This window comes from Rana temporaria, chromosome 5, assembly GCF_905171775.1.
Source record: "Rana temporaria chromosome 5, aRanTem1.1, whole genome shotgun sequence".
Classification (NCBI taxonomy): Eukaryota; Metazoa; Chordata; class Amphibia; order Anura; family Ranidae; genus Rana; species Rana temporaria.
In genome coordinates this window covers 311,124,161-311,145,044 of record NC_053493.1, presented here as the reverse complement: position 1 = coordinate 311,145,044, position 20,884 = coordinate 311,124,161, and the positions used below count along the sequence as shown (strand labels likewise).

At 42.9% G+C, this 20,884-nt stretch overlaps 1 protein-coding gene across 1 annotated transcript in view; it reads left to right on the top strand.

The window, feature by feature from the left end:
• The window catches only part of GAREM1 (GRB2 associated regulator of MAPK1 subtype 1), a 198,424-nt gene extending 178,810 nt beyond the window's left edge, over positions 1-19,614 (top strand). The window contains exons 5-6 of the mRNA XM_040354123.1: positions 10,867-11,033; positions 17,479-19,614. Of these exons, the coding sequence (XP_040210057.1) occupies positions 10,867-11,033; positions 17,479-18,388 (1,077 nt within the window). The 3' untranslated portion in view covers positions 18,389-19,614. The remainder of the gene's footprint in view (positions 1-10,866; positions 11,034-17,478) is intronic.
• Positions 19,615-20,884: the final 1,270 nt, after the last annotated feature.

The window sequence follows — 20,884 nt, the reverse complement described above, 5'->3', positions numbered from 1 at the left end:
ATTGAAGTTTTAATGACGCTCATCTTCCTCGTACCTTTACCTCACATGCAACCCCATTTTATCAATGATTGTTTTCTTTAGGCAGTCGTCGCCATGCTTGATTTGCAAAAACAGTTGCAACTGACTACAGTTTTCTTTCTTTTTTTATTTTGTTTAACTGTTTCTTAAGACCAGAGGGTTGGAATGTTAAATGAAAATAGTTTTGAGGCATATTTGTGGTTAGTTTTTTTTTCTACACAATTAAAGTGAATGAAAATTTTCCAAGAGTGGTAGTTCCATAGGGGTTGTATATTTTTCTTACTCTATTTTTCACTAAAGTGTATTTAATTTTGTTTTGTATATGTTTATAGACAAATTACTTTGACTGCACCAGAAACTTGCTAGCCAGCATCTCTTTGAAGGAACACTTGATCAGGGAAACCTGGGCTGTCTGATATGTTTACTCTGATCGAGTGGCATTGCACTAATTCTTATCGCAGAGAGATTAGTAGCCTGAAGAAGGTGAGATTAGGTCTGCATGGCTACCAACACTGAACCTTGGTTCCATTTTAAAAATTTGACATGCGAACAAACACCATATGATGCCCTGTATTGTTGTTTTTTTACCCCCCCCCCCCCCCCCCGCTCCAGAAAAGGCTTCCTCTGTGCCACCCTCTCAAGGGTTAGTTTCACTTTTATTCTGCCTGACTTCATGGCTAAGCCTTGTTAACAGTTGACTGAGCATAGCTGCAATCTGGAAAACCTAAAAGTTCTCCCTTGTAGTGGGGCTGCCTCTGCACTGCAAGGGTTAACGGCTCAGTAATGTCTAGGAGGACCAGGTACCATAGTTTTTACTTGCCTGATCCTCCACTACTGCAGGCTTCTCTGTAGCGTAGTCTCCCAGGTCCTCTGACTTTGGCCAGGCCAGGGCCCTGCATTGGATATGAGGACTCTAAGGAACAGTCCACCACCAGAGCCATTTGCCAGGCCTGTGGAGGCTCAGGCAGGTAAGTGTTTTTCCCATCACATGCCATAGACAGAAACATTGCTGTGTGGGCACAGTAGGTCTTTTTTCTAAGTAGGTATCCCAAAAACGATCAAACATTCAATGGTGATGAAAAATAAGAAGGCGCACCAGCCTAGTGCATTACCGTAAAAAACTTTTTGATACATACAAAATATTCAATTATACTCCTAAAGCCAGAAAATTCACACGCATAGATCACAATTCTCACCGAATGCATGTCAGTCGGGGAGGTGCAGCTGATGCTTTTTGCGGGAAATGTTCTCTTCCTCAGGCAAGCTTTATACGGTAATGAACTAATCTGGTGAGCCTTCTTACTATTTTTTAGTTTGGTGTCCCGGTACCTAAGAGGGTGGCAAAGGCGTTTTTTCATCCATTGGCGGTCACTGTCGTGGATTATTCCAAGTGGCCCTATTTGGTGGTTCATGGTGGAAGTTCTTTTCCATTCTGGTCTCCTTGAAGACAAGACCGCCAAGAAAAATCATTTATCTTATTGTGGACTTTATTCAATGGTGATGAATTAGTCACTGCCATTTACAACTTGTGCACTATGTAGATTTACTCGCAGGAAAATGTTATGAAAATTAGATTACCTACTTTATAAATATGCTAATTAGTGTAAAGTGCTTGCACTTTATATGAAAAAAAAAGTCTGATGCTAGGTACAATTTATTGGTGCCCTGTATACTGCATAGGTTACACATGTTTAAAGCAGAACTCCAGTTAAAACAATAGCCCATTATAAGATAAAACCGCTTTTACTGGAATACTTACCTTCAATCTAAAGCACTCCTGCAGTCCTTCGTTTTCATTAATAGATGCCCTTCGTCTTCTGGGTTCAATGACAAATGGCATCATTCTACCCACTTCCTCTGAGCCTAGGCTGCCATGGGCCCACTCTAGCCTATGAATGAACAGTGAAAGAAGAAGCAGCAAAGTGATTAGTCTGCCTTCTCCTATCAGCAGGGCCGTTGCTAGGTGGCAAAAAGACCAGGGGCTTCAGCCCGAAGTCCAAACCGGGGGGCGGGGGGGGGCAGATGGTGTATGTGATGCAGGTTTTTTTTTTGGCTGGGCCGTGACCTACCTGACCTACATACACTGACCTGCATTCACTGACGGTAGTGACCTACATACATGACCTGCCTGACCTACATACACCGACCTACCTGACCTACATACACTGACCACTGACGGTAGTGACCTACATACACTGACCTACATATGCTGACCTACCTGACCTACATATGCTGACCTAACTGACCTACATACGCTGACCTACATACACTGACCTACCTGATCTACATACACTGACGATCGTGACCTACATACACTGACCTGCATACACTGATGGTAGTGACCTACATACACGACCTGCCTGACCTACATACACCGACCTACCTGACCTACATACACTGACCACTGACGGTAGTGACCTACATACACTGACCTACATATGCTGACCTAACTGACCTACATACGCTAACCTACCTGACCTACATATGCTGATCTACATACGCTGACCTACATACACTGACCTACCTGATCTACATACACTGACGGTAGTGACCTACCTACACTGACATTTACACTGTCTGACCTACCTCAGCTCAGCCGTGGTGTGCGTTTTCACAGCAGGCAGGCAGTCAGTCAGTCATTCCATCAGTCATCAGAGGAGAGGGGAGGAGAGCCGAGGAGCCTGAGGGGGAGGAAAGCCGAGGAACCTTAGGGGGAGGAGAGCCGAGGAGAGGAGGTGGCCGCATTGTAATTCCCGCCTTCTGGAGCCTGCAGCGCCTATGATGGACGTCCCGCGGTCCCGGCATTGGACCAGTGGGACGTCCATCATAGGCGTTGCGCAGGCTCCAGAAGGCAGGACCTGCCATGGCATTTGGCAGCGCTTGGGATCAGATCGGTCCCGGCGCTCGCCGCTCGCTCAGGGCTAACAATAGAGCCTTAAAAATATGAGACTCTGGGCTTTTTTGGGGGCACATTCGGGGCTCCAGCCTCCCCTAGCCAACCCCCCCCCCCCCCCGACACCCCTGCCTATCAGCATGCTGCTTCCTAATACATGAACAGGATGGCTCCATGTGCTCCTTCTTCCTTTCCCAGTCTGAGCTCTGCAATGCAAGGCACTGCAAAAGGATGATTCCAAGTCACATTCAGGTACTTGCACTGCTTGCCTTTAAAAATTTACAATACATTAATGTTATGAATTTGTGTCCTAATGGACTAGAGGTCACTGTCTTAGGCACAATAGAGCCATGTTCCTCTAATACAGGGGTCTCCAAACTTTCTTAACAAAGAGCCAGTTTACTGTCCTTCAGACTTTGAGGGGGGCAGACTATAGTCAGTGCAAGTAGAAAAGGCCTTGGCAGCAATGGAAGTAAACAATATCCCATTGTTACTAGTGGGAGGATTAGTGCCATATTGTTGGTATTGAGAGAAGGAGTAGTGCTCCATCATCAGTGTCAGAGGGAGGAATAGTGCTCCATCATCGGTATCAGTGGGAGGAATAGTGCACCATCATTGCTGTCAGTGGGAGGAATAGTGCCCCATTGTTGTGTTGTCAGTGGGAGGAATAGTGTCCCTTCGTTGGTGTGGTGTCAGTTGGAGAAATAGTGCCCCATAATTGCTGTTAGTGGAAGGAATAGTGCTCCATCATTGGTGTTAGAATGAGGAATAGTGCTCCATCGTTGGCATCAGTGGGAGGAATAGTTCCCCTGTAATTTGTGTCTGCGGGAGAAACCAGGCCCCATCATTGGTGTCACCCGGAGGATTAAGTGCCCTATCATTGGTGTCACCCGGAGGAATAAGTGCCCTATTATTGGTGTCACCCGGAGGATTAAGTGCCCTATCATTGGTGTCACCCGGAGGGATAAGTGCCCTATCATTGGTGTCACCCGGAGGAATAAGTGCCCTATCATTGGTGTCAGCCGGAGGAACCAATTCCTCATTGTTGGTGTCAGTGGGAGGAATAGTGCCCCAAGGGGCGGATATAGGAAAGCAGAGCACCGCAGTTTGGAGACCACTGCTCTACTGGGTCAGTATTCTAGAAGACCACCACTGATCTCTGCTGGCACCCGGACTGACTGCAATTATATTTCCCTAGCACAAGTTCTCGAAAAGGTCAAAAAAGTTTCCAGGAAAAGCATATTATGTGCTGTTTATGGAGACACCCTGCCTCTCTGGCTTATGCAGAAGATTTAAATCATTAGAACCTGGGTGTGTCAGTCTTTCCCCCATTAGCATGTCATAGATGAGTATGCCTGAATTAGGCTGGGTTCACACTATACTACACGACAGTAGTACGACTTTCATCCTACTTTGCTCTGCGACATCGCTCCTACATCCATCTAACTTTCATGAACAGGATACTACGTTGGTCCGACTTTGTGATAGTCTGACTTGTTCTTTGACCAATCAAAACAATTCCAGTGTAAGATAAATTCCTTTTACTGCTGCTGTAATCACAATGTCGGCTGTCCAAAGTTGGATGGTAAGGACAAGGATCCTACTTTGATCCGACTTCAATGATATTCAATGGGCTGAAGTAGGATCAAAGTCAGACCAAAGTAGTACAGGGACCATTTTCAAAGTCGGACCAGTTAACATTGATTTTCATACGTCATGCGACATGAGCTCCCAATGTCGGAGCGTTTGTCGGACAAGTGTAAACCCGGCCTAAGAGGTGATGAAGTGCTGCTCACACAACACAACAGGTGATTGCCCAGTTTGTTTTGTTGGTCATCGTGACCAAGGTTAAAACAAAACCTAACACTCAAACCCAATTTTGCAACTTTGGCATGTGTTAGGCCCAGTTTACATCTATGCAGTGTATTTTACATGCATTTTAGCTGTTACCATTAATCTCTATATAACGTGTGTTTTGATTAAAGCACATCAAGGATGCAACAAGCAGGATTTTTTTAAACACACCACATGTAAAACACCCAAGCTGGAACAGGGTCCTAGTAAAACTGTACATATTTTTGCAGCTTTTTGATACCTTTTTCAGAATATATTTGGCCTCCATGTGGGGTGTAATGTTAATAGATATCTCCATGACTTTGTTTCATTACCAAACTGGTAATAAATAGTTTAAAAAGATATATATATATATATATATATATATATATATATATATATATATATATATATATATATATATATATATATATATATATATTTTTTTTTTTTTTTTTCAAACCTTTTATCTGTATTTTTCTTGCCATTACCATCACCCAAAAATAACCCAAAATAAATTCTAATACTCATGACATGCATGGGATTATCACTTATGTGTGGTTATTTTTTTCCACTTTTAAGAGACTGTGTTTGCACAAAACATTCATTTATGAACTTATTCGATTTAATTTAATCAGGGGACCTACGGTCGGTACCGGGTCCCCAAAGTCCAGGAGATAAGGCACAAAAAGGTGACTCAAGTATAAGCCAATGGGAGGCATTTTCAGCACACAAAAAATGTGCTGAAAACTTGGCTTATACTCGAGTATATACAGTAATCAAAATCTAAATATGATTGGCTGTTACGGTGAAAACGTGATTGGACGCCCATCCTAGCAGCTTCCGATTGTGACTCTGTGTTGGTGAGATGTCGGTGAGCACATTAACAGAGCTGGGGGCGTATGATTGGGCATGGTTCCAACACAAAACGGCAAAAAATGTTATTAGTGGTAGCATGTAATATGGCCTAATTGCATGCTGCTACATACAGTGGAATATATAAATAAATAATTATTTGATCCCCTGCAGATTTTGTAAATGTTCCCACTTACAAAGAAATTAAAGGTCTATAATTTTTATCATGGGTATATTTTTTATGATAGAGACAGAATATCAACCAAAAATCCAGAAAAAAACACATGATACAAATGTTATAAATTGAGTTGCAGATCAGTGAGTAAAATAAGTATTTGATCCCCAAGCAAAACAGACTTGGTACTTGGTGCAGAAACACTTGTTGCAAAGCATAGAGGTAAGACGTTTCTTGTAGGTGGTGACCAGGTTTGCACACATCTTAGGAGGGATTTGGGTCTACTCTTCTTTACAGATCTTCTCTAAATCCTTAAGGTTTCTTGTCTGTCTTTTAACGATTTGAAGTTTCAGCTACCTCCATGAATTTTCTTTAAAGTTAAGGTCTGGAGACTGACTAGGCCACTCCATGACCCTAATGTGCCCCTCTTTGAGCCACTACTTTGTTGCCTTGGCAGTATGTTTTGGGTCATTGTCATGCTGGAAGATCCATCCATGACCCATTTTCAGTGTCCTGGCTGAGGAAAGAAGGTTCTCATGCCAGATTGTACACTACATGGCTCCATCCATTGGCCCCTCAATGCGGCAAAGTCGGTCTGTACCTTTAGCAGAGAAACAGCCCCAAAGCATCATGTTTCCACTTCCGTGCTTGATTGTATGCATGGTGTTCTTAGAGTCATAGTCTGCATTTTTCTTCTTTCAAACACTCAAAGTGACTGAGAAGGGCTCTGAGAGCTAATTAGAGTGAAAGGACCCCCCTTCATACAGGGACAGGGCTGAGGCTGTCAATATGCTGGAGATATCTCTCCCCTGTCACATTTTTTCTCTTGGTGTCAGGAGCAGCGACTCATGCTTATAGCATAGGAATGAGGCAGTAGACAGAAATGCCACTTAGTGTTCTGGGTTGAGTCAAGTACACACTATAGAGCAGGGGTCTCCTAACTTTCTAAACAAGGGGCCAGTTTATCCTTTTCCAGACATTAGGGGGGCTGGACTGTGGCCATCAGGAGTGGCAATTACCTTGGCATCAGTGGGAGTAAACATCACCACATTGGGTGTCGGTGGGAGAAATGGTACCCCATCATTGGTGTCAGTGGGAGAAATGGTGCCCCATTGTTGGTGTCAGTGGGAGAAATGATGCAGCTTTGTTGGTATTATTTGGCAGAATCGTGTCTCATATCAGTGGGAGGAATAGTGCCCCAAGGGCAGGATAAAGGCAAGCAAAGAGCCACAGTTTGGAGACCACTGCTATAGAGGGATATGCTTTGTTCATATTTCATGTTTGAGGTTTAGGTTTACAATCGCTTCACAGGTAAATAACTGCTAAAATCTTTAATTTGGCAAATCACTGTAATATTTCCCCTGGTCACTGAAAGTATTCAATTGCACAGATGAGTTGAATACCTGTTTTCCCTGACACATGCAGTGGTACCTCCCACTGGCTCAAATATCCTATAGTGACATATGAGCCAGTGGGAGAGACCAAAATGTGTGGAGGGGGAGAAGCAAAGAGACAACAGTCAAAAAATTGGCTGATCTGAAAGGAAAGTATAGTGCCTCTTCTATTACAGGTATGCTTTAACATACAAAGTGTCCCAGTGGAGATTTCGATTATGTGTCACCTAGAGTCTTTCATACATGGAAAGTACAGAATAAAAGACAAAATATATATATTGGTATGCGTAAAATTCAGAATTACAGACAATTGAAGTCTAAATTGTCAGCAACAAATAATTATGAACTAATGTCTTATTGTACAAATTCTCATAGCATTCACAATTAGGACACAATTCCCACATGTAAATCAGGTTGACAATTGAACTGTGTGACTCATCTGTAATGCAGCCAGACCTGCTTGAACAACTACTTAAAGGACACCTTGGAGGAAAGCCAGTGATGCAATTTCTAAGTATTAAATCGATGTTTCATTGAGTTGACCTACTTCAGACTGGTTTATAATTGGGATCAAACCTTACAAATAGAAAAAAACACAACAGAATTGCAGTGTCAGTCTGTTGATGACCCATTAGGGCACCATCTAAGGAATGACGCAGAGGTAGGAAATAGACATTGAAGTCTATTCTATTGAAGGCAAAGTGTTATATAAGTTGTAGCTTACAATGCAGTTAAACCTGTCACTGATGAGTGATGTGGTAGAACCACTTTCATAGTAAGCCACACAAAACAATTGAAGACTGGAGTAAGACCAAAAAAATACTACCATAAGCCCTCGTTCACGTTGGAGGCAGGTTTGAAATTGTGCAAGTTCAGCTGAACTCGCACAATTTCAAACCCACATTTCATTGCAAGTTTGGGGGCAATTTGAAAGACATCTGTGCAGGTTTATGCACAGATGTCTATTGAAATCGCTCCCGAAGTTGCCAAAAGTAGTACAGAAACTACTTTTGGAAATCGGCGCGGCACCTTAAAGTCCGCGTTGCATAGATTCGGACGGTGCCGTTGCCAGCAACGGGCTCCAATTTGACAGCCATTGCTAGGTCTTGTTCTGAAAATGCTAGTTGCCTGGCTGTCAATTAAAGGCTTTAATACTTTTAATCACTCACTCACCACAGGCATTTAATCAGGTTTTTTTGTTACTTCTCTTGCTGCATACTTGTTTCAGCACAGTGATACAGAATGCGGTAAAGTGATTCATATACACATATTGGATTCTAGATCTCTGAGTCTTTGACTTTAGTTATTTACTCATTGACATTTAAAATTATTGAAACAAAACAACTGGAAAAGGTCAATGATGGCAGCCTCCATATTTTTCTCGCCACTGTTTTTTTTTTTTTTTTTTTTTTAAAGGTGGGAAAGCTTTCCTAGAGGATACGGGGTATACGGGTATTGCTTGTCAAGTAAAGCTGGCAACTCTTGTGCTCTTTTAAAATAAATCCTTTATTGGCTAATTATATAAAGACACAATGCTGTAGGCGCTAACACATTTCAGCTGCACAGCCTTCATCATGGCATACAAAAGTGTTTTAAAAACTAGTGTATATAGTCTAACATACATACTGCAAAGAAGTGGTATTTCATTAATTAAAAGAAATTAGGATAATTATCACATGGAGCAAAACCAAACACAGAAATGTTTTAAAAAGAGAGAAGACACAGTTAAAGTATAAATTAAAATACAGCACTTATGTCACACATTATTAATATATATCTAATAAAACTACATTCTTTTAAAAAAATGATTAAAGTGGTTGTAGCCCTAAAAGCCCCTCTCCTTTATCTGGCAATAACTTACTCTCCAAGTGTTTGTTTAAAAAGATGCCTCTACATTTTTTCCAATTATCTTCAGGCCAGTCACTTTGACTCCTGGCCGCTCTGCTACTACGATCAAGGGCTACAGGAGGAGCCGAAATCTCCCTCTGTCGTCGACCGGGAGTCACGTGACCGCCATGCTGGCCCCTCGGCACCTCCCACTGTAGCCTTGGATTATAGTAGCAGAGCGACTGAGTGTCACATGACTGGCCTGAAGATAACCAAAACATTCGGAGAGGGGCTGTTAGGATATTTTTAAAGTTTTTGTTTTATTGCGAATAACGACAGGAGGGGCAAACAGAGACGCAGACACAGAACTGACAGGGCGGTGGAGGTGAGGGGAGGAAAGAGGAGAGCTGCGGATGACGGAGGGACGTAAGCTGACCACTGTAGTCAGGGAGCAGCAGCCACGATTATCGTGGTCAGCTCAGAGAGGGGGATACAGGAAGTGGCAGGATCAGACAGGTTTTTTACAGTTCAGAGAGGGGCAGGTTAGATAGCACAAGCACTGTGCTATTTAGCCCTGGTTCATACTGGGCTGCGGGAATTAAGCCGTGCGAGTTCAGCTGAACTCGCATGGCTTCATTCCCGCTTGTCAGTCCCGATTTTGGCACGATTACAGAGACATCTGTGCAGGTTTCTGCACAGGTGTCAGTGTAAATCGCAGCCCGAAATCACAAAAAGTAGTACAGAAACTACTTTTTGAAATCGGTGCAGCGCACAGATGCGGCGTCACACTGATGGTGCCTATTGCTGGCAAATAATGCCGATGTGACATGTCAAATCACACCAGTGTGAACCAGGGCTAAATCTGCTATAAGGCCCCGTACACATGACCAAACATGTCTGCTGAAACTGGTCCGCGGACCAGTTTCAGCAGACATGTTCGGTCGTCTGTACAGCCGAGCGGACAGGATTCCAGCGTACATTTGCCCGCCAGACCGTTTTCGAGCGGGCAAATGTTTTTAAACTTGCTTAGAAACATGCCCGCTGGAATCCTGCCCGTCGGACATGTTCGGTCGTCTGTAAAGACCTACCGTACATGTCCGAGCGGCCGCCATCCCTCGCATGCGTCGAATGACTTTGACGCATGCGTGGAAGCATTGAACTTCCAGGGCACGTGCACGTCGCCGCCTCGTCACCGCGTATCGTGTATGCGCGGATTTCTGTATGATGGTGTGTACAGCCATCATACAGAAATCTCCGGGCGGGCATGTACGCTGAAAACGGTCCGGCGGACCGTTTTCATCGTACATGTTTGCCCGTGTGTACGAGGCCTAAGGGAAAAGGATTTTTTTTTTTTAGGGTTACAAACCCTGCGGTGTCCTTGTATTAAGGGTGTGTATCCACCACACCTCATGTTGGTAGGATATGATGTGTATCCCCTCTTCTCAAAGATTTCTTCACTTCTTTAATGCTAAAGAAAGAGAACGTGTCAAGACTTCCTTTATGTATTTCACAAAAATGTTTAGAAATGTTGGATATATTTCTTGCATTATTTCTGGCTTCTCATGGTTGGGTTCATCATGCGGATACTCATGTTGCTGTCCTTTGAGTCACAAACCCAGACCAGGTACGCAGGACTTTGTACATTTCTCCCACTTACTCTGCATATTTGTATAGGGTAATGTGACCACTACAATTTTCATGAAATGTCTGAAAGGCAGCCTCTTTTTTTTTTTTATGAAATGTTCGGTACTAAAATAAACGACCTTTTTCTGTACCGTGCTTTATTGTAAAACATTATTTCAGAGTTAAAAGGTTATTTTGTTTGTGTGAATTGCTTCAATCATTAATAATTGTGGACTCCCCCCTCCTAGGTAAAAGAAGAATGCAGACTTCTGAATGCTCCACCTGTGCCTCCTCGCAGTTCCAAACCATCGTCCCCCACCCCATCTGTTCCACCGCCAACAGGAAAACTAGCGCGGCAGCAAACACGCTCTCCCAGTCCTACACTTTCCTACTATTCCTCAGGGCTGCACAGCATGTAAGTACAGCCAGTCTCTGTAAACACTGTCTGTCTCTTCTTTCCACAAGTTCAGCTGAAAAGCTGAGAACTGCATTATAATGTAAAGCTCAGCAGAAATGAAGAATTCGAGGTGAATTTAAGACGGCCTTTGAAGTCAGACTTGCATTAAATGTAACATTACCAAAGCAACACGAGAAGGACAGAAACGTGGTTTAGACTGCAGAAAAATTTCAAAGACTTTATTAGGTCACCGGAATTGAATGATGAATGTATAGAAATAACATTTACTAAAGATTCTAAGGGTTATAGTCTGAAAACCGTCTATTTCACAGAGGTTTACCGGAGAATGTGCAGCATTGCCTTGCAGAAAAGGAAAAAGCTTTTATTACTTTATCTCAGACAGATCTGCTATAGTACTGTAGCTCGATTTCTACAACGAGCCCTCTGCTGGTTAAAAATAGCACTGCGGCCATATAAAAACATGCACCCAACTCGTTTTATATGCCTGTGGTTTTTATTAATGTATATAGTGCTGGCAATTTCCACAAAGCTTTACATGCTGCTTTTTAACTTCAGTCTCTGCCTTCAAGCAGCTTACAATCTAAGGTCCCTATCTCACATACATAAATACATATACATTCTAAGGCCAATTTGTTTTTTGTTTTTTCACAAAAAGCATTCTAAGGCCAATTTGGACAGAAGGCAATTAACCTACCAGTATGACTTTGGAGTGTGGGAGGACAGTGGACCACCCAGCCACCCCCACACCAGCACAGGGACCAGGATTTGAACCAAGGACCTTAGTGCTGCAAGTGCCAACCACTAAGCCACTGTGCTGTTTTAAATAGAACCTGTCAAGACAGCTAAGGGCCCTTTCACTCGAGCGGACGAACGGACCGTTTATTACAAGTCCATTTACGGACTTGTAATGTATCCCTATGGGATTGCAGACGTTAGCGGATGATGCATCCGCTAACGTCCGCAACGATCCGCGTCCGCAAAGTTCCGCTTTTTCAGACAGAAGAAAACCCTATTTTTCTTCCGTCTGGCGGAACGGATCAGATGAATACGGACACACGGCCCGTATTCATCCGATTCCCCATAGGGGAGAGCGGAGCAAAGACAGGGCGGTCTCTGCACTGTGTGCGGGGACCGCCCTGTCCGCCGACAGCTCAGCGGGGATTAACGGAGGAATCCCTGCTGAGCCAAACGGGCTAACGGAGCGGATCAATACGGATCCGCTCCGTGTTAAAGAGCCCTTACTCTTTCACAGCCAATCAAACATCTAGCACTGGAGAGGGGGTAATTTCAATGTATCCTTAAAAAGGCTAGCTGCCTCCAGAGCTAGCATGTCACTGTGTACTCTACTCCACTGGCTTTGACTGGGAATGGCTATGTTTCAAGGAAAAGGCATTGGTATCCAATAACAGGCAGAAGTCTCACTTGTAACAGATAACACTGGTCCTGACGGGTTTCCCTTTAAAGTGGATCTCTAAACAAAAAAGCTTGTGCGGTGCCAGACATCGCATGTGATTCACACCACATTGCTGTACAGATCACATGCAATGTCTGTGAGATGCGACTTCAGCCATACAGGTTGTATGGCTGAATTTGCATCGCATTAGGACCAAAATGGTGCAGGACCTTTTTTTGGTCTGCACTGAAATTGGATCGCATGGGTGTTCACAACTATGCGATCACACCTATGTGATCCGATTCCTGCATCATTTCACAGTTCGCACTGCGATCTGTGAACTGATCTGGGGGGTGTCCTTTACTTTGTAGGGACACCCACAGCAGTTTGCAGAGGGCATTGTAAACCACCAGATGCGGAAACCCACAAAGTGTGAACCAAGCCTTAGTGATTTTTAACTCAACACATTGAACACAAAAATATAAACATTTCCTAGCAAATGATGTTAAAATTCTTACCACCGCAATGTTCATAACTTTCAATGCTGCTGGCTCTTGTTAGTACAGCTTCCATGAACTTCTGGTCTTCACAATAAAGAGTTAACAGTGGACAATGCAGTTTTGAGTTAGTCTGTTAGCTTGGAGGAGCATGGGAGTACCTTGCCATCTTAAGCTATGGGTCTGTGTGTTTCTGTTGATGCACACAGTGTAGGAAGAGACAATTCTAGTCCCTCTATGCAAGGGTGGCTCCATAGGATGCAGCAAGATCAAGGAGCCACCCTAAAACAAATTTCTTTGGTTACCGCTGGTAACCCACCCTACTGATTTGAATTGAAGTACTTTGATGAGGTCATCCCTGTGCTCCAATGGTCTGTAAACATGTTACAAGCTTTAGATTAAAATCCCTGAATAAAGCCATTGAGCTCTTATTGACCTCTTCTAGTATATTTTCTATAAATTGCTATGTATTTGTAGGTTAAAATTGCATACATTTACATTTACTATTTTGTGAAGAAAGCAATTAAAAGGTAAGCCAAAAATTCTCCCATCCTGGATGTACGAAATAAAACGCGTGTCTATGGCTCCAGTTCTTTATAAAGTAGATCAGCACAATTACAGCCTTTGTGGTTTGGATCATTCTAATTAATCCCACATGTCAGTCAGAAAATGAGATCTTTTAATTGATGCACCTGTAATTAATTAAACACATCAAATTGTGAAATGTGTTAATAACCTGGAGTTGAACAAGTTCCTGCAACACTCTCAGGCCAGCTAAATTCATGCTTTAGGTAGGTGGGGCTTTCTTAGTGAGTACTTGCAAATAATGTGATGACTCAACTGCTACATATTTCCCGATGATATCTGTATTCATAAACAAGATGATCTAAATAAATTAAGATTTTCTGAATATTTTTTTTCTTTTGGACCATATAGCCTGGGATTTAAAAATAAGAAACTTTTTTTCATCAGTAATACATGCATCAGCTAGCATATTCTCCAAGTAATATTAGATACATTTGTTGTTAGCTAATCTGATGCTAGAGCGCTCATGCTTGCAATTTCACGCTGAGGCCTTGGCCAAACTAAAGACAATTTTGAGGTATAATACATAGGTTTTGAAATAAGCCTATACCAGTGGTGGCCCGTCCATTAGGGGCGTCCGGCCCCCTGATCTACATGCAGGGTGCCGGACCATAGATTACAATGGGGGGGGGGGGTTAAAGCATGTGATTAGAGTGCAGAGGCTCTAATAGGCTTCAAAAAAAGGGTGGGCTTGGGGCTCAGAGCACTGTGCTCCGAGCCCACCCAGTTGTGTGACAATAGTGAATGAATATTCGCTATTGAGACACTGATTCTCCTCCCGGACAATCAGGAAGCGAGACCTGAAACCTGCCACTCGATTGGCTGAAAGGACAGGTGATCCTATTGGACGCCTAACAGAAGGAGGGAGGAACACACGGTTGAAGCCGCTGTGATGCAGAGGAGAGGAGATGCGATAGAAGCCGCCGCCAATCACCCATAGGAGCGCTGCCTACCTGCAACCTAGATGGGGTAAGTGCGGAGATGGGTGACCGACAAGGGGTGTGGAAGTTGCCACCGGCCGATCATGGGGGGGTGGTTGTTTGCCGCTCTCACCAAATAAAAATAAACAGCAGCGGCCACTGGCCTATACATTTTCCAGCAAATTCTGTTGTGAATACATGAGATCAGGTCATATCTTTTCTGAGAGAAAATAAACAGCCTTAAAGAGTCCGGAGTTTTGCACTCCTGGCTGGCTTTTGGGTACAGTAGTAAGATGCAGCACCTTTGGCATTGAGGGTAATGTAGTAGGATGCAGAACCTCTGGTGATGAGGGTTCTGAGTTATGATGCAGCACCTCTAATCATGAGGGTACTGTAGTACGAAGCAGCACCTCTGGCAGTGAGTGTACTGTAATATGAGGCAGAACCTTATGTGGTGAGGGTACTGTAGTATGATACTACACCTCTGGTGGTGAGGGTACTGTAGTTTGATGCAGCACCTCTAGTGGTAAGGGTACGGTAGTATGATGCAGCACCTCTGGTGGCGAGGGTATGGTAGTATGATGCAGCACCTCTGGTGGCGAGGGTACGATAGTATGATGCAGCACTTCTGGTGGTGAGAGCACTGTGGTATGATGAGGCGCCTCTGGTGGTGAGAGCACTGTGGTATGATGCAGTACCTCTGGTGGTGAGGGCACTGTAGTACTATCTAGCACCTCTAATGGTGAGGGTACTGTAGTACGATGTAGCACCTCTGGTGGTGAGGGCACTGTGGTATGATGCATCACCTCTGGTGGTGAGGGTACTGTAGTACTATGTAGCACCGCTGATGGTGAAGGTACTGTAGTGCGATGTAGCACCGCTGATGGTGAAAGTACTGTAGTGCAATGTAGCACCTCGGCTGGTGAGGGCACTGTGGTATGATGCATCACCTCTGGTGGTGTGGGCACTGTGGTATGATGCATCACCTCTGGTGGTGAGGGTACTGTGGTGTGATGCATCACCTCTGGTGGTGAGGCTACTGTAGTATGATGTAGCACCTTTGGTGGTGAGGGTACTGTAGTATGATGTAGCACCTCTGGAAATAAGGGTGTTATATTTCAGTGTTGCACTTATGAGTGCAGCTACTACGGTGTGTTACAGCAATTCTAGTTGTGTGAGTATTTTAGCATAATGCTGCAGTTGCAATATGGGTTTGGTGCTTTCTCTGACTGCCTCATCATTATTGGACCTGGCACACACGAGTAAAGGGAGGCAGTCCTAGGCTCTTCTTACATCACAGGTCACATGATGAAGAGCCCTAGGGTAACTTAAAGAAGTACAGCCAAAGCTTTTTTCACTGTATTTCTCCAGTTCATTCTGCACTCCTGTGACCCATTTACAGCAGACAGTGGGCTGAAGCCTGCTGATGGCTGACATCACAGAGCTGCTCCAGGCTTGGGCAAGATCATGACAATGAAGTCAGGATTCACCCACATGCCTGGACCGTCACCTGGCTCAGCCTCCCAGGAAGTTGCTGAGAGCCTGAGCCACCCGCTCCCATCCCCCCTCACTGGAGTGCTGGACTGTGGAGGGGGGAAGAGCAGAGAGCGTGGAGAGGGGGGGAGAGCAGAGAGCGGTGACGGACAGTCACCAGCTCTCTGCTTAAGGAGCTCTGAGAACTGAGCGATTGGTGGTGTTTGATCTCGCTTAGCTTCTGTCCCTGTGAAAATACCAATCAAATCAAATCAGTCTTTAGCAGCTGTAATTTAGCATTTGGAAGATGCAACCCATGTTTTTAGAATTGCTTCTCCTTTAATTAAACTGCAGGTCCCTCTACAGTACATTGTTATAAACACAGCTCATTTGAACCATAGTTTTAGTTAAAGACCAACCAGCTGTATTCATAATTTGTAATGCTGTTTTAAGTCTTGGTGCATTATTGATCATGGCCTCCTGCGTTAAATTAAATTTAAAGTGGCCACTAATACATTATCATATAGCCAAAAGAGTGCGGTCAGTAGATGATATTAGAATGTTTCTTCTAGACAAGCTAAAAGCTATGGAGACCAAAAGTGCATCGCTTTTGGCAGGGATAATGATGTTTTATTTTGTTGGCTTATCCTTTAGTACGTAATCTGTGTAAGTAATAGAATAAGACACATTTCCTCACATATCGGTATAATAAACCTGTTGTAAATGTATTGCACTTAAGAAAGAATACATACTCGGAAGGGGGGGTTATTACTACTCTGTGTGGTCATTTCCCCCATTTCTTTGTTTCAAGACGATGCTTAGTAGGGTTGTAGCCATGCTCAGTATATTCTGTAATGCATGTCAGTGGGCAAAACCACGCGGTAACTGTGGCTTTTGGGCACCACAATAACAGGCATAGTTTACGCTGTACAGCCATACATCCTTATGTACAGCCTTTTGCAAGAGCCCTTAATCCTATTTTTTTTATTTTAATAAAGAGCTCTAATGCACAGCCAGATACACTATATTACCAAAAATATTGTGACACCTGCCTTTACACCCACATTAACTTTAATGGCATCACTCACTCATCCATGTCTTTATGGACCTTGCTTTGTACCTTTTGGGTAGCCTTCCCAGAAGAGTTGAAGCTGTTGTAGCTGCAAAGGGTGGGCCAACTCAATATTGAACCCTACAGACTGAGACTGGGATGCAATTAAAGTTCACATGCATGTAAAGGCAGGTGTTCCAATACTGTTGGTAATATAGTGTATAAACTTTACTTGGGGCGCTTAAAATTGTGTACAATCCAAGAATATCTTTTGATGATAATCAATAATGCAATTTCAAAGTTTGTCTTCCAATGTATTGCTAATTTATAAATTAATGTGTTATCTTCATATTATCATAAATGGGGAAGAAACATTTAAATATTGCTCACTAGAAATGGTTTTACAAAATGATAACATGCACAGCAGCAAGAGATATATGCAGAAGAGTAGAAAAACCCTGAAAAGAATATGCTTTATAATGTTAGACTTTTGTATACCTAAACTTTCATTTCTTCTTTCCAGAGGTGTCGCAGAGAAGGAAGTAGCCAACTCTTCGGACAATGCCCAGGTTTCGTGTTATCCCTGTAATTGGATCAAGAATGAGAAAAATGACCTTGAAAACACCTTGCCTTGTGGGACAGCCCCATCGGAAACCCTTCCTTCTCGCCTGTCCTGGCCAAACCGTTATTGTGGTGGGACTGAAGGCATGAACACAAACGACTTGCTCACAGATCAGTGCCGCAGTTATTACAGCTATCCTCGACAAAAGACCCCAGCCACACCAAAGAGAAACTTTCCGTCCCCCTTTGATTTTAGTGTGGGAGATTCTTTAACTGGGTGTCCACAAGTGACACCGAATGAATTTACGGACATCTCTGCAGGGTGCCCAAAGTCTGCAAGTTACTCGCTGGAAAGCTCTACTGAGAAGATTCTACCTGATAACAGCACAAAACAAAGTATGTCCTGTCCAGCATTACCCCCACGAGCATCCAAGTCAAGTGATGTTAACACCGTCCAAGAACCACTCTCCCTGTCTATGAAAATAGATGGCGCAGAGGAAGAGTCCCAGACTTGCTCGCCAGATGTTACGGAAGAACATTATTTGGCTAAAAAGGGCATGCAGGATATTTTCTCTATCTCATACCCGTTCTCTTCTCCTCTCCACATGCAACTAGCACCCAGGTCATGTGGAGATGGCTCTCCTTGGCAGCCACCCTCTGACCTTTCAGGACTGTCCATTGAAGAGGTATCAAAATCACTTCGGTTTATTGGTTTGTCAGAAGACGTTGTGTCCTTTTTTGTTTCCGAAAAGATCGATGGGAATTTACTGGTCCAGTTAACGGAGGAGATTCTTTCAGAAGACTTCAAATTAAGCAAACTGCAGGTCAAAAAGATATTACAATTTATTAATGGTTGGAGGCCTAAGATGTAGACAATAAAGTATTACAAATGGTACTGAACAAAGCTATAAACGAGCTGGACTGTAAGGCCGATACATGTACAATCTGAAATTGTTATTTTGCACTAAAATAATACTATTGGCTGTATATAGTCCTACAAAAGAAGAAAATCTTACTATGCAGTGAAAGGTACGAGTTGTAGTTGTATCACTTAGTACTGTACGTCAATGCAAACATTTATGAAAACACTCACAGTGTGCCTTGCGCATCACTGAACATTCAGCCGCTGCTACAAACCATTTTGAAATGTTAAAGGGAATTTTTAGTTAATAAGCTTCAATGTCTACAGATGTAATATATTGGTAGCCAAATCTTACTAATGTAGTTCTCTTTTTATTGGAAACCGGTAAAGTAAACCCTTATAAAAGGTTACGAAAGAGCACTTAAATATATTCAGCTTTCGTAAATATAGAGAAAACGGTTCATGTATTTAGGGTTGGAATAAAATCCCAATTTCAGTGCGTTTCCACGCTAGAAAGGTTTGTAGTCCTGTACCCCGAAGATCTTGTTTTATTCACTCTTCTGTATACTTGAGGAACCATGTGGTGATACAGCAAGTATGGAAGTAAGGGCTTAATCCGTTATTAACCATATGGAATACTCCTTACTCTACACTACACACATTTAAGACCTCTGTGTACCGTATTGTATGATTAGACTTGAAACACTTTGCAGAATTTTATTATTATATTAATCGACACTTTAATATTTTTTCCCACTGCTTTCAATGGAGACAAAATGACCATAAAAGCTGTTGGTAGTGTTTATGCAATTGAAATGCCTCAAGGTGTGCTGCATAGATGAGGACCTGTTCACTTGTTTGGGCATGGGTCTGACCAATGTTTGTAGAATGGTACTGCCCCCTGCAGTCTGCTACAGGTATTGGCCATCATTGTGATTTTTACTCTTATTGACTTACTTGGTCCTTCTGAAGGATAATCATGTTTTCAAAAGACCATTTTTTTTTAATTATTATTCCAATTCACTTTTGAAGAATTAACCCCTATGTAGTGAATTGTTGTTTTTAAAATGAAGCTTCTTTTAATTCCAATTTTTCTGAATAAAATGCAATGTGTAACTCCCAGAACAAAACCACTGCTTGAGATACAAAGAACTCAGTGTGGTAAAGCTATAGACGTTCATATACCATGTTTTGTGTACATAAATGTGTATAATATATAAACTTATTTTCACTCAATGTGTGTGTTCCTATATTTTTGCAGCCAACTTTTTTTTTAGAATGTGCCAGTAAAATCCTTGTGCAACAGAAAAGCAGATAAGACTAGTGTGTTATTGGGCCTTATTTTTTAAGACACTTTTCAGAATAAGGCTTATTATAACTCACTTCCAGGCCATGATCCTGATATGTGCTGTTTCTTACATCCCAGATGTGAATTAAATTGAACCCATTCAATTCAAATTGGATACACATGTAATGTTTAACTAAAGGCAAAACTTATTTTTTTTCCATTTTGCATAGAGTAAGGGAGGGTTTTTTTTTTTTTTTTTTGCCATCTGTGTTCCATTGGGAGGATTTCCCTTCACTTCCTGTCCCATAGCCAAAACAGGAAGTTAGAGGAAATCCCGCCAAAGTGAGGAAATACCAAATGGTCACTAGAAATAGTGTCCTCATTGGATTATTTCCCCTCTGTTAGTGTTCTGATGTCAACCCAAAATTTGGGATTTTCTTTTACCTTCGCTATCGATTAAATGAGTAAACAGGACAAATAGGGTGAATCTCCCTATCAAGGGCACAGACGGCAATAAGAATTGTCAGGTGATTTAATCCCTCTCCACTCTAAAAGAACAGTTTTGCTTTTAGTTACACTTTAACCACTTAAGGACTGCCCACCGCATATATACTGCGGCAGGGCAGCCGTATTGCACAAAACGACGTACTCTTATGTCATTTCATGCAAGAGACACTGCAGGGGCACACGCCTGCTGCACAGTGGGGGAGCCGATGTACGGGTTTGGCAGGCACCCGAGATCGCTCCTCAGAGAGGCAGAACGGGGATCTGCCAACGTAAAAAAAAGCAGTTCCCGTTCTGTCATGGAAGTACAGAGCAATTGTTTGTTACTAGTGTTCATGAACAGCGATCTCTCAGTACTCCCAGTCAGTCAACTCACCCCCCCCCACATTTAGAAAAACCTCCCTAAGACGCACTTAACCCCTTGATCGCCCCCTAGTGTTTATTCCATCCCTGCCAGTGTCATTTATACAGTAATTAGTGGCTATTTTTAGCTCTGATCACTGTAAAAAAATAAAAACTGAAGAGGTAATCAAATACAACCAAAAAAAAAGCTCTATTTGTGGGGAAAAAAGGACATAAATTTTATTTGGGTACAGCGTTGCACGTCCACGCAATTGTCAAAGTAACGCAAGGCCGTATCACAAAAATGGCCTGGTCTTAAGGGGGTAAATCCTTCCAGGGCTAAAGTGGTTAAAGACATGCAGAATCTTAAGT